Source organism: Oryctolagus cuniculus, chromosome 6, assembly GCF_964237555.1.
Source record: "Oryctolagus cuniculus chromosome 6, mOryCun1.1, whole genome shotgun sequence".
NCBI classification, from domain to species: Eukaryota; Metazoa; Chordata; class Mammalia; order Lagomorpha; family Leporidae; genus Oryctolagus; species Oryctolagus cuniculus.
In genome coordinates, this window is record NC_091437.1 from 36,674,795 (window position 1) to 36,701,959 (window position 27,165).

Genomic DNA, 27,165 nt, shown 5'->3' on the forward strand with positions numbered 1-27,165 from the left:
ATGAGGTCTTCATAGTTACGGCCCTGAAGTTCAGCAGGCACAGTGGGAGAGGGCCTGGAGCAGAAATGTCAGCCCCATAGTGAGGGACTCCTACCCAGAGGTTAAGGAGGCCCCATAAAGCCACAGCCTCCATCACCCACTTCTGCCCACCTGTCTTCCCCAGCCTGCTCCTGTCCTACACTGTGCTGAACTTAGCTGAATTCTTCCAGTGTAGGATTCAGGCACAGGGATCCAAGTTCAAAGTCAAAGCTGAGTTCAAGGCATGACCTTACAACCTACAAACTGAGTAACTTCACTCCTCAGAACCTCCATTTCCTTTTTCGTAGGCACTGGAGGATTAAATGAGATCATGTGCACCAGCTGCCCAGCTCACGGTAACTTCCCAGCTCTAGGGAAGGATCTTGCATGTTCACTGCAAGCTAAGCTCTGGCCCATGGCTCAGACTCCCTCTGGCCCTGTGGCCTGCCGGTCCCTTCTAGGCTACAGAAGCCAGCACCAGGATGGCAGTCCCTGAACGCTCCATCTGCTCCCCCAAAATTCACTCATGGCTTTCTTCTCCTAGGGTCAGTTTGGTCTTTGGAAATCATATCTCACTCAAATGAAAAGCACTTAGAAGTCCAGGTCCCTTGTTAAGAATCCCATCAAACACTTAGAAGTCCAGGTCCCTTGTTAAGAATCCCATCAAAGAACAGGAAAGAAAAACAAGATTATGAGCTTGATACCAACCCTCATGTTTTCAAATGCAGAGAACTTAAGCAGAACTTAATTTTTCTTAACTTTACAAACAACTGTTACAAACCTTATATTCGAAACAGTATAGCATTTTGGAATGCTGCTGCACTTAGGCACTAGCTGATAGCAGACAGAAAAGCCGGGGGGAGAAGGAGGGAGGAAGAAAAAGAGAGAGAGAGGAAGAAAGGAAGGACTACTTAGTATTTAAGAAACCCCAAAAGGCTTAACAATCAGAAGTCATTTATTGAAGGGGCGCCCAAGATTCTTCTGGGGATCTGTAAAGTCAAATCTGCTTTTATACAGCACTGAGAGGTATCCCTGCCTTTTCAATATCCTTATCCACAGTGGACAGTGGAGTTCTCCAGCAGTGCCTGATGCGGTGGTGGTTCTGCAGGCTGGTGGGCCGAGTGTGTGCTTTTGTGTTTGAAGAATTTCTGTTTTTATTGTGAGTGCAGTAAATATTGATAGATACAACCTGCATAAAACCAAACTTCTTTGAGGTCCTCAAAAAATTTTTAATATTTTATTTTATTTATTTGACAGCTAGAGTTACAGACAGTGAAAGGTAGAGACAGAGAGAAAGGTCTTCCATCCGCTGGTTCACTCCCTAAACGGCAGCAATGGCCGGAGCTACACCGATCCAAAGCCAGGAGCCAGGAGCTTCCTCCAGGTGCCCCACGTGGGTGCAGGGGCCCAAGGACTTGGGCCATCTTCTACTGCTTTCCCAGGCCATCAGCAGAGAGCTGGATCAATAGAGGAGCAGCTGGGACTAGAACCAGTGCCCATATGGGATGCTGGCTCCACAGGCGGAGGATTAACCTCCTGCGCCACAGCGCTGGCCCCAATGATTTTAAAAAGTATAAAGATATCCAAAAAAAAAGTATAAAGAGATCCTAACACTAAAAGATTTCAGAACATCTGGCATAGGGATGAATGGCTCAGTGCAGCAGCGCCCTGATGTCCCTGTGCGAGGGCAGAGTAGCATCTCCCGTTTCCCTGCATGAATCCCACCTGAAGGCCACAGAGAGCTCCCGTGCTGCTCTGTGGCACCGCAACTCTGCGTTCACAAGGTCCTTGCTTGTGATCACAGTAAGCACGCACACGTGTGTGACAGAGGACAGAGTGCCCACCGGGCCATCCCTCAGTCACTGTTTCCTAATCCTACAGGGGCCAGCAGGATATGCATTTAAGTGCTCAATAAATGTAGAGAACTGAGGAAGGTGGAGAGAGGTTCATGATTCCATTTCAAGACTTCCTTCAAAATGGCTAAGTTTAGCTGAAATGATCTTGCATGTCTTCCTGCTTTAAAGAAGGAAGTCCCCCCTCCAATTCTCTACCCTTATTTCAGTGGCATGGGGGTCCTCAGGCACCACTAACCTACCTGCACCCCCACAGCTGTGCAACACAAAAGCCTAGAAATCATGCAGACTGGAATTGATCAGGCTCCACCTCCTTCAGGCTGTGCAACCATTCCATGGCTCCCATCCACCTCAGCAGTGTCTCCTGGAAAATCAGTATCCCAGTGGGACACACTCAGCTATACCATGGGGCTTAGATAAGAAACTGCCATCAAGTTCCTGCCTTAGTACAGCATCACATTCTCCCAACAGTGCCCCAATCTGTACATGTGACGTCCATTTAAGAGGAAGTCCAAGTGCAGGCACTTGGTCATGCCCACTGTCAGCCAGCACTCACAGAGCACCCATGCTGGCCGAGCAGGCCCCACTGTAGATGCCAGGGAAGCCACCTTGCAGTCTAGCCTGCACCTCCAAGAGCCTCACGGCCTGAAGCAGATGCTGGCAGACATTGGCACAGACCAATGAGAGATTCTCCAGTGGCAGTAAGGACAGCTTACTCCCACTGAGTAAGCAGTGAGCTGGCCAGGTCACTTTTCATGCTTGCTATAATTAACCTTCACATATCCCTATGAGGCAGGTGCTGGCATTATACCCTCCTCAACAGAGGAGAACACCAAGTCACTGACAGGTAACTTGCAGAAGGTCTAACGCTAATGATGGAGCCTGAATTTGAATCCAGGCCTTCTGGCTCTAGGTTCATTCTCTTCTGCATGATGTTATAGCCCCAAAGATACATCTTAGATCCTGGATGAATAACTAGGGCTCTCCCTGCTTCCACAGCATGATCTGGGGCCAAGGCGAGCACATGGAGTTAGAAGCCATAACCAGAGGTGACATCCTGCCTCTTCCACTTGCCCATGTAACCTTATGCTTGTTACTCATCTTCTCTCAGATTTACTTTCTTTAGCTAAAAAGTAGGGATCAGGGCCAGTATGTGGTACTGTGGGTTACTCTGCCACTTGCAACGCCAGCATCCCCTATCAGAGCACCTATTTCAGTCCCAACAGCTCCATTTCCAATCCAGCTTCCTACTAATGCATCTGGGAAGGCAGCGGAAGACAGCCCAAGTACTTGGGCCCCTGCCAACCATGTAGGAGACTTGGATGGGGTTCCTGGCTCCTGGCTTCAGCCTGGCCCAGATTTGGCTGTTGTGGCTCTTTGGGGAGTAAATGAACTGGTGGGAGATCTCTTTCTCTTTCTGAATGAGTAAATCTTAAAGTAGAAGTGATCCTAAGACCTACTTCAAAACTTGGTGGGATCAAGTAAGGTACTGTGAGGTGATATAGCCCCATGATTAATAGAAGAGCATGAAGGAGGCAGATGTGGTGGAGGTTCTGCCAGCCGGGTAACCCCAGATATGCTCTGTAATCTCCTGGAGCCTTAGTTTCATCCTCTAATGGGGATAACAAGATAGATCTTCATGGGAGATTTCAATCAGACAACCACATGCAAAAGGCTTCCCACCGATCCTGAGGTGGTTCAGCACAGGCTGGCTTTCTTCCTGTGCTCCAGAACTCAGGACACTGCAAAGCAGAACAATGCTGCTCCTGTGACCAAGCTAGTCTTCGGTTCTAAGGCAAACCAAGTCCCAAGTAACATCAGTGACATCATAGTCTTCGCATGCTCCAGTCTTTAAAGGATTCTGTGCTCTAGGATCTTGCAGCTCAGAGCAGACTTCGACCTGGGAGCATGGCAGCAATGCAGCATCTCAGGTCCCCTCCCCCAGGCCTTCTGAATTCTGAATCAAAGATTCTGAATCAGGACTTGCACTCTGATAAGACCCCTGGGTAATTTCCATACACGCTCAAGTCTGAGAAGCACTGGTGTTGCTGGGAAAGAAGGAATGGTGATGATAGTTTGGGGCATGGGGTGGAAAGGGTTAAAGTTTAGCTTGGCTCTTGCCGAGGCACCGGAAACAGAAGGTTCCAGAGATTGAAGCGCATGAACTGATGGGACAGGAAGGCTCCCTTCCTGCCTGTGTCCTGGACAGCTGGGGGCTCCCACCAGAGACCTGTGCTGAGTACCCCGGGCCTGCAGAGCAGAGGGCAGCCTGGGACAAAGGGAGGCCTAGGGTCCTCTGCTGGAGGCTGCCTGGGCTCAGAGTTACCAGGGTAAGCCTGGGAGGTCCAGTCCTCCAGCAAAGGCCATTTGAGGTCTAAGGCAGAGTGGGGAGGCCTGGAAGATTGCCACAAGGTTAATTGAGCGGGCCCTCCTAAGGGAGGCAGTGGCCAGAGCTGGGACAGCTGCGCAGGGGCCCAGCCCTGCCTCCTGGCCTCTAGTGGGTGGGGAGGACACAGGGTCCCCAACACAGAGCTGTGACTGTGCTCCTTGGCCCTCTTCCCCAGTGCTGGAGCAGCTGCTCCCAGAGCTCACAGGGCTGCTCAGCCTCCTGGACCACGAGTACCTCAGCGACACCACCCTGGAGAAGAAGATGGCTGTGGCCTCCATCCTACAGAGCCTGCAGCCCCTCCCAGGTCAGCCATCGGCACTCTGCCTGGAGGAGCTCCACCTTGACAGGCAGGAAAGCCTCCATGACCCTCCTCCAGAACCTTCAGTAACTCCCCAGGTCCTGTGGCAGGCAGTCACGGGAGCCTCTATTATGGTAGTATCTGCATGTCTCGCTCTGTGGTCCAACTCCCCATCCATGTGGGCCTCCTGTTCCACCACATCCTGCCTGTGCTGTTTGTATGCCTCCACCCTGCCCCAGCCCTCTCCAGAGCACACACACAAACATAAACATCACACTCCTACACAAACGCTCCCAACACCCCATCTGATACACACACACTCACTCATCCTTCTGAGATGGACTCCTCCCCCGCATCTTGTTCCTTGCCCCTCTCCTCCACTAAAGCCTCAGGTCTCTGCCCTTTATTGTGGGCCCAGCAGCAAGTCCCCTTCATCTACTCTAGCCTCTTCCCCTACTCAGTTAATGGGACATAATGTGTTCTGCAGGGTTCATGGAGTCCGAAGGCCATTGTAGGAAGCCATATGGTGGGTGACTGAGCCTCCCTTCCCAGAGACAAAACAAAGTTGATGTCACCTGCTGCCCTCCAAGACTGCTGGAACAATGAAATGGGACAGCAGTTTTCTAACTGTGCTTGCTTGAGCCCCTGTCCCCTGACTGTCCCCAGAGCAGCCCTCAGACATCCTTTTCCTTAGAGACATTGCTATCTTCAATAGCAATGGAAAAAGAAAACAAAGTTCGAAAACCATGAGATAACTTGGGATATAAACTGGGATGGAAGTGCCAAGGAGGGCAGAGGAGACCTGTTTCCTTCCCTCCTCACTGCTGCTGTGTCCTCCTCCTCCTGATAGCCAAGGAAGTCTCCTACCTGTACGTGAATACCGCAGACCTCCACTCTGGGCCCAGCTTTGTGGAGTCCCTCTTTGAAGAATTTGGTAAGTGACCCTGTCCTCACCTCAGCTGTGAGAATCTCCCTCTCCCAATGTGTATGTACACTGCCCCAGACTATGGAAGGCCAAAAGATAGGCAAGGCCTGGTTCTAACATTGTATCTCAGTCACTTTGGGCAGTCCTTCGGCCTCTCTGGCCCTTGCCAGCTCTGGAAGTCTGTGCACAATCTGCGTTGATAAGAAGTCATCCCAGAGATTTTATGGACAGTGCAGATGAATGTGCAATCCAAAGAGGGCCCTGCACAAGAGAAAGAACACTTGCCACTCCCATCCTCCAGTCTCCTCATAGTTGCATAGTCCCTGGGTTGCATAGTCCCACAGCTCAAATGAGAGCTGTGACAGAGGAGCAGTGGCTGCCTTGGGCATGGGAGCATCCTGGAGAGGGACAGCCCTACTCAACACTGGGAGAGCTATAACTTAGGTGAGAGATTTGTAGAGATTGTACCTGTGTAGCACAACCAAAGCAACCTGACAAATACTGTCTTCTTCCATGCTCTCAAGAAGCCTGGGAGACAGACAGAGGGGGGACTCTTGGGACTTCTTTGTGCAGAGGGATTGGATCACTTGCTCATGTTACTAATGGAGGAGATGGTGGGGCCTGACCTCATCTGCAAGCTCCTAACCCCAACCCAGCTCTCTTTCCCTCTGCCATGTACATCTGTGTCTTTTTTGCCTCATGGTCTGACCTTCCATAGACTGTGACCTGAGTGACCTTCGGGACATGCCAGAGGACGACGGGGAGGCCAGCAAAGAAGCCAGCCCTGAGCCAGCCAAGAGCCCATCTCTACAGAATGTGAGTTGTGGCTTGGGTCCCCATGCCTGCAGGCCCTCTGACCCTCCTGGTTGTGCAGGGATCTGTTCTGTCTCTTGGAGGTGGTTGGCGACAGAAACAGAGCCACACGGGGCATTTCAGTGGCTCCTGATGCGCTCTGTTGTGGTGCAGAGCAGGGAGAGTGTAGAGAACTTATCTGCCTCTCAGGCCCAAAGGCTGTCACCACCTAGCCTCAGAGCTAGGTACAACACATGGGCACTGTGGGGAAGCTCTGCACAAGGAGCTGGGTGGTCTCTACCCTCCCCACTACTCTGCTCCATGGCCTTGGGCAAATTACTTCCCAGTTTGGAGCCTGAGTTTTTTACCTACAAAGGAAGTATTGGACCAGATCTGGGGCTCCCAATCTTGGGGCCATGGAATTGGGAAAAGGGGCCCATGGCCACCAGAGGCACAGCTCATCAACTGCACAGCTCATCATCATCATCATCATTGCTATCAACAGCACCAATTACTGACAGCTCATTGTGTCCTTTGCATGCCCACAGCAACCAAATGAGGTTGGCACAATTGTTTTCCCCATTCCACAGATGAGAGGACTGAGGCTCAGAGAGAGTGGCAATACACCTAATGTCCCATAGCTAGGAAGTGACAGAATGTAGTTATAAAGCCAGGCTTCCCCAGAGTCTGAGCTCTTGCTGCTGGACTGCTAAGGACTGCAGAACTCACAGAGGCCTGATGAGTCTGCACGTGCTCCAGCAATGAGTATAACTGCTACTGCTCCATAGCTGCGAAACCCTTAGACACAACAGAGGGGCCCTGACCCTTAAGAGACATGGGTAACACACACGGGACACCTAGGCTCTCCTGTCTAGCTAGTAATGCAACTCTTAAGTTGGGGCTTTACACTCAGACTGCCTCCTGCCTTCCAGGAGCTCCCGCCTCCCTCCTGCCTGCAGCCCTCTGCTCCTCCCCTAGCTTGTTGGTCTTACACACCTTTGTCCCTCTGCAGGCAGGTGAGCTGCCTCCGCCACTCCCCAGCAAGCCTCCGCCTGAGGAATACTATGAGGAGGCCCTCCCGCTGGGACCCGGCAAGTGCCCTGAGTATATCAGCTCCCACAGTAAGTTCTGGTCCCCTCATGTACTCCTGGAGCTAGAGCTATATGCCTGGCACCCGCTCAGCCATGCCACCACCTGCTGAGGAGCAGCTGCCCTGAGCACCTGGCCTCTTCAGTGCCAGCCCATGGGATCTGATGGGTATGGTCCCAAGAGGTCAGGGGCTTGGCCTTTAGTACCAGTCTGGGTTGCCTTGGACAGCCCCCTTACTCCCCCTGGCCCTCAGTTCCTGAGAGCCAGGTGCTCTTATATCAATGTGCCAGGATGGAGTGCTATATGGCCACCATGACACCCTGTTCCAAGGGCTGTCATTATACTAACCCAAGTGCACCTCTGTAGCAGATGATGACAGAAGAGAAGCACAAACATCCTACAGGGAAATCAGATTTGCAAGTTAACACTTGAAATAAAAAAGGACTACAGCAGAGGCCTTTATAGTAGGATGCAGGCACCCCAAAATGATGTCGGCAGAAACACAAGAAGCTTTATCAACATTTACTTTCACACATATTTACAAAAATGTTGTGTGAATATTTTTAGCATTTCTAATCTAATAGCACAGCACTTATACTTTATATATACATATACAATTTATACATACGTAAGAAAACACAAATATACTACATGGACATGTTTTTACTGCTTAGAAGGCACAATAAAATCATTTAGAAGACACTGGTACAAACTGTCTTGGAAAATCTCTTAAGCTGGCCACAAAGAAGAACCCTGACCTTCCTCCTTGTCGCCAGGGTTGTTCCTTTGAGGACCAGAAGAGGTGACTGGCTTGGGGGCAGGGACTTCACATCCCCTGCAAGAAACTGTATTGTGGTTTTTGGATGACCAGCACATGTAGTCTATTTGCATGAGATAATGTCTGCGTGATGCTACCCACCATTCAGTAGCACTGTGGAATGTTCTCCAACCACCAGAAAACAAATAAAACCAATTTATGCTGATTGGACATGAATTCCAAGATAGAGTCATTTAAAAAAAACCAAACACAATATACTGCCTATAACATGATTCCATTTGGGTTTTTTTCTAGTAGGATATACAAACACACATGTACATGTTCATTTTAGTCATTTCTCTAGGATAGGCAAGAAACTATCATCAGGATTTTCTTGTGGGAAATGAATTTTTTATTACGGGTGAATTATTTTATTGCAATAAAATACATGTGAGATTGACCATTTCTACTGTTTTAAAGTGTCTAGTCAGTGGCATTTAGTACATTCACAGTGGTGTGCAGCCAACACTACTGTTCAGTTCCCAATCATTTCCATCACCCCAAAAGGAACCCCTGAAAACCAATGAGAAGTCACTACCACAGCCTCTGCTGACCACCAGTCCACTTTGTCTCCACAGTATTGCCTGTTCTGGACGTGACAGAAAAGTACCATATGTGGCCTTCTGTGGCTGGCTTCTTTGATGTAGCTTCATGTGCTGTAACACTAGCAGAACTATTCCTTTTTATGGCCAAGTAATGTCCCACTGCATGGATGTCCCATGTTGGGCTTGTCCACTCATTTGCTAGTGGACCGTGGACTTGTTTCTGAAATGTGGCTGTGGTGGGGTTGGACCAGCAGAGCCCCCTTCAGCCCTCACAGTCATGCTTCTGTGTCCCTGCAAACAGTTCTTCGAAACTGAAGCAGGCAGTTCGATTCTATCTACTCAAAGGCGGGGAATGGGGTGCTTCTGGGCCCTACATCCCTGTGAAGCCCTGGGCTAGGGGAGGCTCCTCCACCTTCCCAGACAGTCCACTTCCCTCTCAGACAGGCAGAGAGGCCTCCTCCGGGAACAGCTGGGATCCTAGGGCAGGAGGGAAGGGAGGGCCTCAGGAAGTGCTGGGATTCCATCCAGGGACAGCTGCCAAGCCCACTGGGGAGTATCCTTCCTCTCACACAGAGCGCCCAGCCCTGCCAGGTGTCCGAGCGCCTTGTCCTGGGCCCCACCCTCTTCCCCACTGCCCCCACCCTTGAAAACTATCTACCTCACAGGATGATGGCCACCTTCTGAGACCCCAGAGAGCCTGCTGGGAAAGGCGGGCCCTGAGCCTCGCTTAGGACGTAGAGCTGGTATCCCCGTCACCACTGCTGTGGTCCTCTGTGAGGCCAGCAAAGAGTGCTGAAGAACAGTGTGGTGTGACAGCCAGTGGTGAAGGCAGGCTTCCTGGAGCAGGGGACGTGCATCGGAGCTGAGGACCTTGGTTCTGACCCAGGCTCTGCCACTTGCAAATTGTGTGAGGCTTGTCTCCTCATCTGTAAAATGGGTCTAAGTCCTACCTCCCAGCACTGTGGGACTCCAAGGAGACACTACTCATGATAGCTGGCATTTGTCCAGCACATTCTGTGTGCCACATAGTACTATGAATTTATCTGCATTAAATTACTAACCCAAGGTCAGCGCTGTTCACTGAACAATCTGAAATACGAGAAACTGCATTTTCTTTCCTAAGGTTACTGGGTAAATGGTAAAGTTAGGATCTGAACTCAACTCAAGCTGAAAGCACGTGCCTTTAATCAACCGAACTTCTAAGTGTGCTCCAGGGACTGTCTGTATAAAAAAAAAAAAAAAAAAAAAAAAAAAAAAAAAAAAAACTTATTTAGTTTTGTAAAATAAATTTGGAGAATAATTCACTGGAGCTGAATACTGTTTCTATTTTTACATATGTTTAGAACTTTCTGTTTGCAAATTGAGCCTCCCTAATCTGAAATTCCAAAATTCAAGGTACTCCCACACATTCAAAACTTTTTCAGCATTTCATGACAACCAAAAGTAGACAATTCCACACCTGACCTCCTGGGACAGCGCGGCCAAATGGAGGTACACTAGAAATACTGAAGAAAATTCCTTCAGGAATTTGACATTGATGTTTAGACTTGGATCTCATCCCCAAGGTATCTCATTATTCATAGGCAAATATTTCAAGATCCAAAACACTTCTGATGGCTGGCACTTCGGAAAAAAGATAATCAACTTGTACACAGGTTTTTGTTTTGTTTTTAGTGCAGCTTCCTCAGCCCAGCCCACTCCAAGGGATCCAAATCTCTGGGGATTCAGCCCAGGGGGTCTGCATTTTAAAACAAGCCCCAGGTGACCCGAATGCAGAATACAGTTCAAGGTGTCCCCAGGAACCCCTGTGCTGCACTGCCTCCCAGCCCCAAATGGGAATATGCCCTGAGAGTTCCGGGTACATAGTCGCTCCCTTGCTATATCTTGCTCTCCTCTAGTCCAAGCCTTCCTTTGTGTTCGCAGAAGTTCAGGAGGAGAATCACTTTGATAAGAAGAGGGAGCAGGTATATTTGGAAGTAAGTAGAAGGAATGAGGTGCAGAAAGATGCGGCAAGGGCAGAGCAGAGAAGGAGGTCTGAGCCTCGGCAGCTGGAACACCACTCTATGCAGAGCAAAGACCAGGGCACACACCCCCAATGCCCTAGAGTCAAAGTTAGAGACTGGCCACGCACTACCTAGGAAGGTGAGAGGACAGATCTTTGGGCTGGGTCTTGAAGGATGATTAGGAGTGCTGTGATAGAAGATAAGAGAGCACGGGCAAGAGCATGAATACAGGCCTAGAGGTGTGACAGGGCCCAGCAGTACAAGGCCCACCAGTCCTCGTGGCAGGAGCACAGAGGGTATGGGGAGCAAAAGACAAGATGAAGAGACCAGGTCCTACACTCAGACAAAAGTTGCCTATAGCTCCCACTGTCTTCCCTGAATTGGCATGTGGTTATCCATGGTTTTCCCCAGCCCTACCGCTGGAGTCTGCCTGTATTTCTCTAAAGCTCTTTCTGACAACCCTACAGATGGCTGCAGCCCAGCCCACTCCATTGTTGATGGCTACTATGAGGATGCAGACAGCAACTATCCCACGACCAGGCTGAACGGCGAGCTGAAAAACTCCTGTAAGTACTGGGCGGTGATCAGACAAGTGCTGGCCTCACAAAGAGCAGGTCTTGACCTGGGCCTGGGCAGGCACATGCCCACCACTCCTCACCCGGGCCAGGGTCCCCAAAGCCCTTGTTTCTGATGACCCCAGAGTTTACTAGAAACACCAATGCAATGGGAGTCAGGACCCAGAATCTAGCCATTGGCCTGACATTTGACAACTGATCCTAAGTGAGTATTTTCTTCCATTTGAGCCTCAAGCCTGCTTATCTATAAAATGGAGACTTGCTTATCTATATAATGAGGATCACCTGAGACAATGGAGGTGAAGGTGAGGGGTATGGACAGTGGTGAAGTTTACTGAGTGCTTACTGGGTGGTAGGCACTTGGCTAAACATTCCGCATGCACCGGTGTTCCAACACCCCGAGGAAGGAGGTACTGTTATTTATTATGATCACTTTATTGATGAGGACACTGGGACATGAAGTCACCAAGATTACAAAGCAAATGCAAATATAGGGGTGTGATTCATTACCATTAGCATGCCACATGTCCTTTTATGGGCCCAGGGCCCCAAGCTGGGGGGCTTCCCTGAGGATGGTACAATGACAGGTCCTTTCCTGTGGCACCCACAGACAACGACTCTGATGCAATGAGCAGCTCCTACGAGTCCTACGATGATGAGGAGGAAGAAGGGAAGGAGCCGCAGCCCAGGCATCATTGGCCCTCAGAGGAGGCCTCAATGCGCCTGGTGAGGGACTGCAGGATATGTGCCTTCCTCCTGCGGAAAAAGCGCTTCGGGCAGTGGGCCAAGCAGCTGACCATCATCAGGGAGGACCAGCTCCTGGTGAGTGGCCTCACGTGGCCTGGCACGCGAGTGTGTCTCCATGCACATGTGTCTGTGTCAGCCCTTCTGGCCTGATTCTGTGTAGAGTTCAAAGCCTGGAGCTTCCAAGATGGAAGAATTTAAATACACAAACCCTAAAGACCTAATGACATGGGTTTTGCCAAGTTTTTCTTTGGCCAGAGAAGAACACTTTAACATGTTAAAACAACAGTTCTTGTTTTTTATTACGCAAGTAAATGTGCTGATTTATAAAATTAAAGAAAAACAAAGGAAGTGACTTTTAAAACCACCTGTAATCCATTGACTAAGAGATAACCACTGTTAAGTTTTAATGTACATATTTCTACTCTCATCTCTATACTTTTGCCTTTTATAAAACACAGATTCCCTATAGCACTGTTTAATTTGCTTTGCTAAATGTTTTTTTTTTAATTTACCATCTCTCATCACTATATTTTCATAGAGGAAAATATACCTTTAATTCCAAAGTAGGAGAATGAATATAATCTCATAAAAAAATAATAGCTGTTAACCAAAAATATGTTGACAAGCCTTGCTCAACACTGATGCATTTGAAATCTCAACCTCTTCCTGCCCTGGGCCAGTGAAAAACTCATCCCAGGCCAGCACCAGTCCAGAGTCATGCCTGACCTCTCTTCACTCCTATGCCTTCTCTATTTTCCTGGCTTCCTGCAGTGGCCAGGACCTCCAGCATAGTATAAATACAAATGGTGAGATCAGGCATCCCTGACTCAGTCCAAATATCAAAGGGAAATTCATGAGTTTTTAAACTTATGTATTTGAGAGATAGAGACAGACAGAGAACTTCTATCCACTGGTTCACTCCTCCAAATGCCCACAATGGGCACAACAGACAAGAACTCAATCCAGGTCTCTCATGTATATGGCAAGGACTCAACTACTTGAGATATCACCTCTTCCTCCTAAGGTCCACATTAGCAGGAAGCTAAAGCCAGCACTCCAATGTGGGATGCAGGTATCCTATCTGCTCTCTTAACCACTAAGTCAAACAACCACCTAACAAAGGCTGATGTTTGGGTTGTTTGTAGATGTTCCTTATTATCATGAAAGAAGGCGCCCCCTAGATTCTAGTTTGCTAAGAGTTTTTATCACAAGTGGGTACTGATTCTGCCTCCATTGAGATCTGTGATTTCCTTTTTTTCCTGTTAATATGATGAACTATATGGTTGATTTGAATCTTAACCATCCTTGCATTCCTAGAATAAATCCCACTTGGTTTTAATGTGCCCTTTATATGTGTCTAGGTTTGCTAGTACAGTCAGCTTACTGGGTCCACAGGTCTGTATTCACAGGTTCTACATCCAGAGATTTAACCAGCTGTGGATCAAAAATATTCTGTAAAACTGGGTTGAAATAAAAAAAAAAAGTCTGCAAAAAACTGCATCTGTACTGAACTTGTGCATACTTTTTTTATAAAACATACTTATAACAACTATTTATGTGTCATTAACATTTTATTAAGTATAACTAACCTACATGAGTATATAGTAAAATGTGCATAAGTTATATGCAAATATCATTCCATTTTATATAAGGGGCTTAACCATCCTCAGATTTTGATGTCCATGGGTGGCGGGGGTAGTCCAAAACCAATTCTCTGAGGATATTTGTTCAGGGCTTTTACCACTATGTTAGGAGAGAAATTGGCCTGTAATTTTCCTTTTTTGTAATGTCACTTTCAGTTTCTGATATGGTGGTAATGCTGGCAATGCTGGCATCATAGTAAGAATGGAGAATGACAATCAATGTGATAAAGTAATGACTTCCCAAAGCCAACTCTGTGTCTCCTAGAATTCTCTCTGCCCAGTTCCTGCCAAGGAACTCTTTGAACCAGATTCCTCCCAAGCCAGCCTATATCTTCGCTGATTCTTTAGGCTATCATGGTGTCCCTGGCATTGTGCTGAAATCTGACTTTTCCTAAGCAGGTGGTATACCTAAGGATTGCCCAGAGGGGCCGGGCTTCTGAGTGTCCTCGTGCAGTGCCCATGGGCGGGCTGGGTTGGAGAGGTCTCTGGGGTAGAGGAATGATCCCTGAGCCTTTGTGTGAGGGGTCTCCCTCCTCTCCCCCCAACTCCAGAATCCACCCCTTCTCTCCCTGCCCAGTGCTACAAGAGCTCCAAGGACCGGCAGCCGCATCTGAGGTTGGCACTGGGAGTCTGCAATGTCAGCTACGTGCCCAAGGACAGCCGGCACAAGAGGCACGAGCTGCACTTCTCCCAGGGGGCCACAGAGGTCTTGGTGCTGGCTCTGCAGAGCCGGGAGCAGGCCGAAGAGTGGTTGAAGGTACATGGGACCTGCGCTTCCCACCCACCTGTCCTTTCCTCCTGTCTTCCCTGGGACCAGCCTCTGGGGACCGGATCCTACCCATGGAATGAACCAAGCCTTATTCAGGGGAGAAGCAGGCCATGCTTGGGCCCAAGCACCCTGGTCACAAAGGGGCCCAAGCACTTGGGCCATCCTCCACTGCCCTCCTGGGCCACAGCAGAGAGCTGGACTGGAAGAGGAGCAACCAGGACTAGAACCCGGTGCCCATATGGGATGCCGGTGCTGCAGGCAGAGGATTAACCAAGTGAGCCACGGCACCGGCCCCTGTGCTAGGCACTTTACACATATGATGTCATTTACCCTTTACAATGGGACCATTATGGCTTCCATTTTACAGATGAGGAAAATGAGGCACAGAAAACTTCCATGACTTGCCAAGGTCATAAAACCAAGTGGTTTGGGGGGAGGATTAGAAGCTAAAAAATGAATCTCCTCCAAAGGCCACAGACGGGACAGCATAGTGATAGCAAGAGAGGACTTTGGTGCCATGCATTTACTGGCTGTGTGATACTCTGCAAACAACTTCCCCTCGCTGTGCCTCAGAATCCTCATCAGTAAAGTGGGTCTTGTCAGTATTCTAGAGAATACCTGTCGCAGCGCCTGCCAGAGAGTAAGTGTCCAGAAGCTGCCAGGCCTTACTGCTGCAACGACAGCGAAGCCCCCACCCCAATTCGTTCTTACTGATCTGTTCTTGCCTGCCTCTGCTTCCCTTGGACACCTCTCCCCTACTCCTCCAATCTCCCTGCTGGAACAATGGAACCAAGCACCTCCCCCCCTGCCCTTCCTCCCTTCCTTCCTGTGATAACCCACTCTCCAACCGGAATGTGTGTTGTTTCTCATTGCTGCCCTGGTCTCAGGAGAGGAAGGAAGGGAGAGAACCTGCCTGCTGGGGGGCGGGGAGGAGCCTCTGCCCTCCAGGGGCTGGAGGGGTCAGAAGAAGGAGCCATGGACCCTGGGTTAAGAGGCCTGGCTTGACTTCCCACAGGGAAGAGCACATAGCCACAGGGCCACAGGGCCAGAGCAGGCAGCCATGTTTGGTGTTTGCTGCTGCTGCCTAACAGCTCATCCTCCTAATGTGTAATTCAGGGATCACAAGGCTGTGGTGGGGATAAAAATGAGGCAATCCACAGAAAGCCATCTGACAGGTGAGCAACGAGTGATGGCTGCCGTTACTTCAGGATCTGCCTGTTTACTGCCAAGTGGCCTTGGGCCAGGGACTTTTACGTGTCAGTTTCCACATCATTGCAATCATTGGTGCCATTTTTAACCCTTGCTGCCTCTTAGGTTGCTGTAAAGGTCCACACGGTCATAGCAGGCGCCTCACCCTAGTGAGGCTTGCGGTTTCCATCACCCATCACAGCCATGATCTCTGTGTCCTCAGACAACCCAAACCAAAGATGAGCATCATTCCCATACTACAGAAGTGGACACTGAGGTCCAGAGCAGGGCAGTGGCTTTCTAAAAGCCACACAACTAGGATCACTGAAGCCAGGTCTAGAAGCCAAGCCTCTTGATTCCCAGCCCTGCATCTTTTCAATCTGAGGGACAGATGGAGAAGAAAGCCTTTTAGATCCCGAGCACACCACACCTGTTCAGGCAGCTAACGGCCCATCTCTTCCTCCGGTGACCCTGACCTTCTGCCCAATGCCCCATCCACACAGATTCCATTCTTCCATTTTTGCCTCCCTGTTTACAGCTGTGTGTCCTGTCTACAGGTAGTTCGGGAGGTGAGCAAGCCAGTTAGAGCCGAAGGGCTGGAGGTCCCCAGGTCCCCAGTCCTCCTGTGCAAGGTGGACCTAGACAAGGTATGTCTCCACTAGTGCCCCCCATGCTGGGCAGTGGGTACTCGGAACACGGGGTTCACCCTGGGGGAGCTCACAGGTTGTTTCAATAATTGTCTACTGAATTCACATGTGTATACATCAGTGAGTGCTCATGTCCAGGCTGCAGCAGGAGCCAGAGGAGGAAGTGACTGATTCTGCCAGGAGAGGAGAGTCACATAGGAACTGTGCCATGAAAAACAGATTGAAGTTTGTCAGTCAGAAAAGGAGTGAGCCTGCTTGGGCCATGAGTGAAGCATTTGTTAGTCAGCTGGTCAGGCCAGCAGCGCTTATGTTCTAGGATCTTGCTTTTCCAGTTAGTTTGGATGGTAGAGGGACACAGGCCTAAATGTCCTCACAAGGATATTACAGTCTAGTGTAACATTTAACACCCACATACCTGAGACTTACAAAATACAGTATAGAATAGCATTTAGATGATGGGAATATGCCTAGTCTGAGTAGGTTTTTTCAGATGAAAAAAACATCAGGCACATGGAGATTCACCTAGTTACCTAATAAATAAACAGAGCTAGGACTTTTTAATTATTTATTTATTTAGGAAATAGAGACAGAAATATAGAGTTCCCATCCACTTGTTTTCTCTCCCAAATGCTGGCAACAGCCAGGACTGAGACAAGCTGAAGCCAGAAGCCAGAAATTCAATCCAGACCTCCCATGTGGGTGGCCAAGACCCAACTACGGGAGCCAGAGTGAACACCAGCAGGAAGCTGGAATTGGGAATGAAGGCAAGGCTCAAACCCGGGCACTCCAATATGGGATACTGGTATCCAAAGCAGCATCTTATCCTCTATACCAAGTGCCTGCCCCCAGAGCTGGGATTTAAATCCAGACACTCTGACTCCTAGTGATGAATGTCCTGAGCACCCACTCTACCAGCACTTAGTATCCATGCACACTACTCACTGTGCTAGGCCACTTCATGTAATCCAGAGACAGACACAACCCTGCCCTCACAGTGCTTACACCCAGGGAGAAGCAGACACGTACACGCCAAGCTGTGCACATGCTAGGAAGGAAAAGTACCAGGCACTCTGGGAGCATGGCTTGCCCCTGTGTCAGAGGTTGGGGAAAATTCCCTGTGGAAGTGACATTTCAAGTGATAATGAAACATTAGCAAGGAAGGGGAGGGGCAAGCCGAAGAAGCAGGTGCTGGAGCAGGAGGAAGCGTGGAATTGGAAGCAGCCAGAACAGCTTGGCTCAGAGTAAAGGGGGAGCTTACAAGCGTGTTGATCCTACAAGGGGGTGGAGGCGGGAGCTCACGATGGCCAGAAGGGCAGGGAGGGTTAGAGAAGCCAGTAACTATGATGATCCCTAAAGCCTAAAGTATGGACAAGACTGCATGGAGGCATAGGTGGCCAAGGGAAGGGGACAGAAGTGTGTATGTGTGGGGTGAGGGGAGTGTCACAATTGTAGGTCATGTGCTGTAGTGCAGTATGAGGGATTCATAGTGAGGTGGATGGGGCCAGCTTGTGCAGTTGGGCTTTCCTGTGGCTGAATATTCAGGATAATTCTGGTGGGGAGACAGGATGGGGTTGTGGTATCTGGGTGGGGGAATTTATCTCTCCATGGAATCATAGGATTGTAGTGCCATCACCATGTGCTTAATTCCAGGGTGCACACAGTGTTTGTATGTGTTCTCTATCTTAATGAGAAACTTGCCATCTGTACACCATTGAGGACAACTACAGCCATAACTTCTGCTCCACAGTTCACAGACATGAAGCTTTATGCTTGGACAGTTTGCTCCCATTTCTTACAGCTGCCATTTGTCCACCTGTCCTGGACATCTCCTATACTCTCTGTACCTCAGTACTAGACTTAGAGAAAAGCATCCCAGGCCTGAGCTGGGGATCCTCAACAGGAAACATTTAAGGGCCTCAGCTCTGTAATTCCACCTTTTAGGTGGGCTGGAGTCATCAGCATCCTGTCCCAAGTCTGACTGGCACAGTTTAGCCCCTTAATGCAAGATGGCAGCACACCACACAGGTGTTAGAAATGGTACAATATATTGGCCTCATAATTCCACCTGGACCAAGTTGCCTGGTGCCTCACAGCAGCCCTCTGAAATGGGTGTGATTCAGGTAGGAAATCCAAACCTCAGGAAAATGGGAGGAATTTCCCATATTCCCTCAGCTAGTAAGTGGTAGGAAAGTCACCAATTTCTTCCAAGGCTGGTCTGGCCACTTCACACCACTTCCCATGCTACCTAGTAGGCCCTTAATTGACCTTGTCTAAATGAATGAATGATCCTGAGTTGGTACAGTGAAAAAAAATAATGTTGGCTGCTAATATGGTTGTTAACATGGTAGGTATGGTTGTGTCTGTCTGTCTAGCCTTACCATCCTCTCTCCACCAAGGTAGGATCATAATGGGTTGCTATTGTGGTCCCAAGTCCATTATGACTACTTTGAATGTCTCTGCCCATCCATTTCCCCATCCTCACTGTTATCTGGGCTTATCCCCTTCTCTTGACCAGTATGACCCTTTGTTTAGTGGTTCCTTTGCTTCCAGTCTTCTTCTTTTTTTTTTTTTTTTATTTGACAGATAGAGCTAGACAGTAAAAGAGAGAGACAGAGAGAAAGGTCTTCCTTCTGTTGGTTCACTCCCCAAATGGCCACCACTACAGCCAGCGCTGCGCCAATCTGAAGCCAGGAGCCAGATGCTTCCTCCTGGTCTCCCATGCGGGTGCAGGGCCCAAGCACTTGGGCCATCCTCCACTGCCCTCCTGGGCCACAGCAGAGAGCTGGACTGGAAGAGGAGCAACCGGGACTAGAACCCGGCGCCCATATGCGATACCGGCACTGCTTGCGGAGGATTAACCAGTGAGCCACGGCACCAGCCCCTGCTTCCAGTCTTGCGCAATCTTGTCTGTCCCCACAATGCCACTGGAGGGAACTTCCTAAACCAAGCTGGATGTCATTATATCCCACTTAAATACCATTCCAGCTCCCTGTCTCCTGCTGAATACAGTCCAAACTCCTACAGCATTGATCCTAATGTGTTACCATTAGTTGCCTTGCTTCCATGTAGACCAAGAGTAACTAAAAGACACATCCATGTCTAGTCTCAGTGGTCTTCCCACTACCTGGTATGGTTTCTGGCACATGATTGCAGCTGACAACTACTTGTTAGCTAATTATCTTGTGCTGGGGGAGTTGGGGGATACTGAACCAATAAAGGGGTCTTCATCAGTGTGTCCTCTAATATGAGGCTGTCTGTGTCCTACTCCAGAGGCTGTCCCAAGAGAAGCAGACCTCAGACTCGGATAGCTTGAGCACAGGTGACAACTGTTCCACCCTTGGCCGTCGGGAGGCATGTGAACATGGTAGGAATCTACGGGCTCAGGATGGGGGATACCAGAGCTGGGAGGGGACACAATGGCAAAGCAGATGCTGACCAGTTTGGAGACCTGGGTAAGATGATCCAGCCTGGCATACTTGGAGCCACAGACCAGTCACCACGGGGGCAACAGGGAAGTCCAGGGTTGGGTGAAAGTGGGATCTGGGGCTCCCCACTTTCCTGATGCATCTCTGTACAACAGGCAAAGGAAAGAAGAGTAGCCTGGCGGAGCTGAAGGGCTCCATGAGCAGGGCTGCAGGCCGCAAGATCACCCGCATCATCAGCTTCTCCAAGAAGAAGGCCCTGGCTGATGACCCGCAAACACCCTCTGCCGAGGAGGTTCCATGCTGTGGTGGGTGTGGGCCATGGGGAGGAGGGAGGTCTGGCCTAGTGGACATGGGGTCTTGAGGCTGAAGCCAGGAGCCCTGCCATGCCTCATCCACCTCACACCCATGGCAGAAGAGAGAATCCCAGGCCAATGGATGGCTTAACACTAATTTGTCAACAATCAACATGTCAATCACCATCCTGGCCCCATTACCTCTCCCACAATGCTCAGCAAAAGGAATAGCCAGCTGATGCCCATATTCCTGTGCTCCTGTGACCTTACCCCAAATCCCTGTCTATCTCTGCACTTCGCTGTCTCAGTTTCCCCCACTGTAATAAGAGGAAAGTACAGACCTTTACCTTATTTCCCAGCCGATAACATGCCAGGCCTACAATTTACATCCAGTCTTAGATAGAAATGTCTGGATATAAGTAGGTAAGTGCATTCAGTTTGAGTTAAAAGTGGCTTGGAGGTGGGACACATTTTATTAAATGAAGGATTCCATATACTGGAATTCAGTAGAAAGTCATACCAGTGTTTTAAATAGGCAGTAATATTCTACTGGCCCTGAAAAAAAATTATAAAAACCTGTAGCCTCAAATAAAAATTTTGTCATCAGGGAATAATGGCATGTCAGTGTAAAAAGATTAAAGCCTAAAACAATAAGAAGAAATTCTAATTCATCACCTGCTGTACTGTGCTTATGCCTTGCTCTGTCTTCTAATGGTTTCCCTCAGCTAGATGTTCCTGTTCCCACACGCTGCCACCAGGTGTCACCATCTGCCATTATTGTCCAGCTTTTAGTGACAGTTTTATTTTAAGGTGAGGAAAGGCAGGAAGGACAATGTGTTGGTAGTTCCTGCCCTTGCCGCTGACCTTCATGTGGCCCCAAGACCATGCAGGTGTATATGGACAGGGATATCACTGCCCATATCCCAGCTACTTAGTGGACACTCATCACGAGATACCCAAGATCACCAACCGGAAAGGCCCAGATGCCTTCTCTCCAGCTGCAGGCTGGGCATGTCCTGGTGTTCTCTCCCATGTGTGAACCATGCACCTGGCCTGCATCACACCACCCTCTCCCCTGCCAGGCTACCTGAACGTGCTGGTGAGCCAGGGCTGGAAGGAACGCTGGTGCCGCCTCCAGCACGGCACACTGTATTTCCACAAGGACCGCAACGACCTGCGCACTCATGTGAATGCCATCGCCCTCTGCGGCTGCGAGGTGGCCCCAGGCTTTGGGCCCAGACACCCCTTTGCCTTCAGGATCCTGCGCAACCGACAGGAGGTGGCCATCTTGGAGGTGAGAGGAGGGTCCAGGACGCTCTTGGTAATGGACTCTGGCCTGGGTGTCTCTCTTTTTTTTTTTTTTTTTTTTTTTGGAGGGGATACTTGCTATTAACACGGCAGGGACTAGGGGGAAAGAAAGGCAAGCCTAGGGGCTGTTGAGTGACCTGGCAGGGTAGCCAGATAACATCCAGGACACCCAAATCAGTCTGAATTTCAAGTATACAATGAATGATGTTTTTTACACAAATATACCCATGCAAGATTTGGGACATACCTAAACTCAAAGATTATTCATTGTCGACCTGAAATTCAAACTTAACAGAGCATTCTGCATTTGTTATTAACTCAAACTGCCAGCCCTAAAATCAAAGCTTGTTTATGCCCCTGATCTTAAAATGAAAGGCACCTGGTCTAATCTAACTGGGACCTGACCCCAGGAACATCCCCCCAGGGTTCAGCCACCTCTGCTGAACCACTCTGCTGAACCACTCCCCTTGAAGGTAGTATGCCTGTCCCATCAAACAACTCAGACTGTGTAGCAAGATTTCCCCATACTGAGCTAAAGTCTAAAAGCTCCATCAAAGCAATCATTATGCATACTTTTTCAAGGGGTTGGCATACTTTCATTTTTCTAGAACCCTGCCAGATATCATGTGCACAAACACATAATGTAGGCTCTTAACAAACACTTATAGAACAAATGAGGGAATGAAATGTGGCTTCACGTCTGTCATTCATTATCCCTCCTACCTTCTCCGAAATCATGCAGGAGGCATTCAAAGTCTCTTCCACATGGCAGTCCTCTGGCTATTGAGAGTCAACAGTGGAGAACAACTTAACCACCTTCTCACATTACAGATAGGGAAACTCAGGCCAGGGCAGACAAGTGCTTTGTCTCTTCCTAGACCTTGAACCCAGCCTCCTGCTCCCATTGCCTTTGCCCACAACCCAACCATTGCTTCCTCTGGAACTTGCTTCCATTTTTTGCTAGTTTGAGTCTCTTATTCTCTCTTAATTTACACTTCAAGCTTTCTAGAAAAAAATGTAGCTCCTTTATTCAGTTTTGGCATTTGAGTGTTAAATTAACTTTACAATAATAGTCTCTAAATGAGAATTTACATTAAGTATGAGTTGTTTTTGGACACTTTGCTGTATACAATGCTATAAATATTGTCAATTATAATACAAAGGAAAATTAATGGCATTGTATGAGAAATAGTCTAATAAAAATACTTTTTTAGAAAAAGTCAGGGTATTTGTTTTTATTACTATAAGGAAATTCCTGAGGCAACTGATTTATAAAGACAAAAGGTTTTCTTTGGCTTACAGTTCTGGAGGTTAGCAGTTCAAAATCAGGTGGTCCCACTGGCTCCATCACTGGTGGTAGCTTTCCTGCTGGCAGACTCCTGTACAGGGAATCACATGGTAAGAGACAGGGAACATGCACCTGTCTGTATCTATGTGATCTCTTATAAAACCACCAGGATTCAGTCATGGACACTCCACCCAATGACTTAATCCAACCCAGTCACTCTGCAAAGCCCTAGCTCCCAACAGCAAAATTACATTTCATTTCCATCCTCTTAGAACCATAAACAGGAGTTTGGGGACCAAACTCCCAAGTTTTGGGGGAACAAATAGTCAAGCCATAGTTCAGGTAACATCTGAATACAAACAAGTGGTTCAGAGGACCTGGGCTACAGAGTGAAGTCATGTTATCTTAGAGAGATAGTCCAGGAAGGCCTCTCTGAAGACATGGCAGATACCTAGAGCGAAGAGGGCAGCCTCTTGGATTTCTGAGTGTGTATTCTCATCTCATTCCTCTGTGATCTGTAAGTATTGCATGTGCAGTAGATACTTAGAAATATTTGTGGCTTTGGCTGGAATAAGCAGGGAGCCAGATGCACTGGCAGTGCCAAAATGGACTCCCCCTGTGCTTCTTCTGCAGGCAAACTGTTCAGAGGACATGGGTCGCTGGCTGGGGCTGCTGCTGGTAGAGATGGGCTCCAAAGTCACACCTGAGGCACTGCACTATGACTACGTGGATGTAGAGACCTTAACCAGCATCGTCAGTGCTGGGCGCAACTCCTTCCTGTAAGAGACCCCTGGGCTACCACACCTGGCCAGGGCCCCTCGTGTCTCTGCTCTGTCTCAGAGGCTCAGAGTCCATCCTGGGGAACTGGGAGGAAGGGGAGGAAGAGCTGAGGAGGACGGTGCTTCCTTGGGAAGCTAGAAAGATGCCTTCCCCTTCCAGCAAGGAGGAGCTCGCTATAGGAGAGAACCGGGGATCAACGGCAGCTGGGGATGGAATAAGCAAAGGTGGAGGAGTCCTGGAGCAGTGGCCTGGGCTCTGCCCACCTGCCCAGGACTGTAGGCTCCAGGACTGTAGGCTCTGACAGTCTTGAGCATCAAATGGGCGTGAGGCTGGCCCATGGCCTTGGGCATTACAGGAACCAGATTCAAGTCCCAGCTGTATCACCACCAGCTGTAGAAGCATAGCTGGTTGGGTGCCATCTTGAATCCAGTGTTTTCTAATTTACAGAATGCTGGTGATGAACTGCCCGCCTTCTGCGTTGTTATGAGCATCACACAGGTCTTTGTCCATGGAGCTGTGTTGTTGTTCCTAAATCTCCCATGCTACACTGGGAGCTGCCAGAGGGTGGACAGGACAGCACCGTGAGCTGCCAGGTATCATAGTCATCATCATCATACCTTCTGTTTTCCAGATACGCAAGATCCTGCCAGGATCAGTGGCCTGAGCCCCGCATCTATGACGACGTTCCTTACGAAAAGACGCCGGTATGATCCCTTGAGGCTGTCCAGGATGTGGCAAAGGCCATTTATTAGCTCTCCTTCTATTCCTCTCTTGCTGCTCCTTTTAGCCTTTGCTTTCGTTTAACCAGCAACCAAAAAGGGAGTCCATTCTTACCAAAGATCATGGCTAACAATGAGGAATGCCTTGCATAGGAGCTGAGTGGGGCAGTAGAAGGAGCCCCCTCTGGGGCGAAGAAAGGGCTGTGTAAATTGCCAAGCACTATGAACATGTGAGGCAGCATCTCCAATTTGAACCAAGTAGTTGGACTCTCCTGCCATTTACCACTCTGTGGACTGATACTGCTGATGCATGCTGTCTGGAGCAGGTGCTGTATGGCTGAGCCATAGCCCTTCACCTGTCATCCACAGCTTGAGCTTACACTCCCAGGACAGTCTCCCTGGTTTTTTTTTTGTTTGTTTTTTTGTTTTTTTGTTTGTTTGTTTTTTACAGGCAGAGTGAACAGTGAGAGAGAGAGACAGAGAGACAGAGAGAAAGGTCTTCCTTTTGCCATTGGTTCACCCTCCAATGGCCGCCGCGGCTGGCGCGCTGCGGCCGGCGCACTGCGCTGATCCGATGGTAGGAGCCAGGAGCCAGGTGCTTTTCCTGGTCTCCCATGGGGTGCAGGGCCCAAGCACCTGGGCCATCCTCCACTGCACTCCCTGGCCACAGCAGAGGGCTGGCCTGGAAGAGGGGCAACCGGGACAGAATCCGGCGCCCCGACCGGGACTAGAACCCGGTGTGCCGGCGCCGCTAGGCGGAGGATTAGCCTAGTGAGCCGCGGCGCTGGCCAATCTTCCTGTTTTGCTTGCTAAACCAAAGCAAAGCCACCTCATTAATTTACAGTGAGGCTTCTGTAGCTGTCATCTGATCCCGAGAGCTCCTTGCAGCCTGCCCCTGGGAGAAAAGAAAACCACATTCTGATCCGGCGCTGGTGGGTGGGAAAGGCCCCACAAAAGGGGGTGGGGGAGAATTGAGCTGCTAAGGACATCAGACATGGCTGAATGCAGGATCTCTGCCATGGATGGTGCAGGATGACTCTGAACTCCACCTCTAGAACTCACCTTATAGAACTGTTGCAAAAATAAACAAGATATTTTATGTCAAAGAAACCTGGCACCATGCGTGGACATCAGAAGGTCTTATATAGGAGCAGTAAACAGTGTAATTGTTATTAACATGATTCTAATAACCAGTATTATCTTTCTCCACCAGGGTTTCCTGTGTTTTGACTGCATTTTTTTTTAAGATTTATTTTATTCGTTTGAAAGGCAGAGTTACAGAAAGTGAGACCGTCCATCCACTGGTTCATTCCCCAAATGACTGCAACAACTAGGGCTAGGCCAGCCTGAAACCAGTTGCCAGGAGCTTCTTTCAGGTCTTCCACATGAGTGCAGGGGCCAAGCACTTGGGCCATCTTCCGCTGCTTTCCTAGGAGCATTAGCAGGGAGCTGAATCAGCAGTGGAGCAGCTAGGACTTGAACTGATGCCCATATGGAATGCCAGCATCACAGGCAGTGACTTTGCTTTTAAAGATTTATTTTATTGCCGGCACCGCGGCTCACTAGGCTAATCCTCCGCCTTGCGGCGCCAGCACACCGGGTTCTAGTCCCAGTCGGGGCGCCAGATTCTGTCCCAGTTGCCCCTCTTCCAGGCCAGCTCTCTGCTGTGGCCCGGGAGTGCAGTGTTGGATGGCCCAAGTCCTTAGGCCCAGCACCCCATGGGAGACCAGGATAAGTACCTAGCTCCTGCCATCGGATCAGCACGGTGCACCAACCGCAGCGCGCCGGCCGCGGTAGCTATTGGAGGGTGAACCAACGGCAAAAAGGAAGACCTTTCTCTCTGTCTCTCTCTCTCACTGTCCACTCTGCCTGTCAAAAAAAAAAAAAAGATTTATTTTATTTATTTGAAAGAGTTACAGAGAGAGGTAGAGACAGAAAGAGAGAGGTCTTCCATCCGCTGGTTCACTCCCCAGATGGCCGCAACAGCCAGAGCTGCGCCAATCTGAAGCCAGGAGCCAGGAGCTTCTTTTGGATCTCCCACATGGGTACAGGGACCCAAGGACTCAGGTCATCCTCCACTGCTTTCCCTGGCCACAGCAGAGAGCTGGATGGGAAGAAGAGCAGCCGGGACTAGAACCAGTGCATTTTGAATGTTCTTCATATTCTTTCTTCACAGCCAGTAACATTAATTCATGTCATTTCTATTGTTGGCTGATTTTACCCATGACATGTTTTTTGAGAGGACTCTGTATTAGTAAGGCCCAAAATTAGAAGGATGCTTTCAAATGATGTGAGGACAAAAAAATCTATGATAAATCAAAATACCTATGGTCACACAGTCTTTTGAAACTTCCTAGCTTTCCTCTCAGCAGGTACTCATTTAGGGTTGCCTCCCCAAAGAAAATTATGAGTTCCAAATGATACAGGGCCAAGGAAAGTGCTTTAGAAACTGTTGAGTGCTGCCTAAGTCCACAAGCACAAGGCCAACATCTCAAAGGTTCCACGAGCACCAAGCAAGGACCTGTGTCAATGAGCCTGAGCCTCCCTGTACTTAACCTTCCTCCTCCGTCTCCCACCAGGATGAGGAGCCTGAGCGCCCCACTGGGGCCCAGGTAAAGCGCCATGCCTCCTCCTGCAGTGAGAAGTCCCATCGAGTGGACCCACAGGTCAAAGTTAAGCGCCATGCCTCCAGTAAGTCCTGTGTGGGCCCTCCCTGCTCAACAGAAGTAGCGGGTTGGGGAGTGGGGGGAGGGGAACAGTCCAAAATAGCCTCCTGCTCCAGGAGTCAGGCGAATAAGTACATGAGGGAAGTGACAAGTAAGAATCCTCTACCATAAGCAAAATGACAGCTCACAGTGATGAAGCACAGCAAGCCTGTGCCCTTGGGGGAGAAATAACAGGTGGTGGGTGACTGTGGGAAAGAGGAGCACTCAGACTCCAACCCTAGAGGTGGCTGCCACTCAGCCCTAGTCCATGGCCCCCACGTGGCAGGCCAGCCCCTTATTATCAAATTGACGACAACATTCAGAGAATGCCAGAAATCTATGCCATACA

At 49.3% G+C, this 27,165-nt stretch overlaps 1 protein-coding gene across 2 annotated transcripts in view; it reads left to right on the forward strand.

Moving 5' to 3' along the window:
- AFAP1L1 (actin filament associated protein 1 like 1) overlaps positions 1-27,165 on the forward strand; it is a 66,087-nt gene that overhangs the window by 21,777 nt on the left and 17,145 nt on the right. For both annotated transcript variants that reach the window (XM_008255226.4, XM_017341176.3), the window contains exons 2-15: positions 4,436-4,564; positions 5,409-5,492; positions 6,202-6,299; positions 7,288-7,396; positions 11,197-11,295; positions 11,915-12,126; positions 14,272-14,451; positions 16,209-16,298; positions 19,569-19,662; positions 19,879-20,028; positions 21,099-21,310; positions 23,246-23,391; positions 24,024-24,096; positions 26,691-26,802. In XM_008255226.4, coding sequence (XP_008253448.2) covers positions 4,436-4,564; positions 5,409-5,492; positions 6,202-6,299; positions 7,288-7,396; positions 11,197-11,295; positions 11,915-12,126; positions 14,272-14,451; positions 16,209-16,298; positions 19,569-19,662; positions 19,879-20,028; positions 21,099-21,310; positions 23,246-23,391; positions 24,024-24,096; positions 26,691-26,802 — 1,788 coding nt within the window. The remainder of the gene's footprint in view (positions 1-4,435; positions 4,565-5,408; positions 5,493-6,201; positions 6,300-7,287; positions 7,397-11,196; positions 11,296-11,914; positions 12,127-14,271; positions 14,452-16,208; positions 16,299-19,568; positions 19,663-19,878; positions 20,029-21,098; positions 21,311-23,245; positions 23,392-24,023; positions 24,097-26,690; positions 26,803-27,165) is intronic.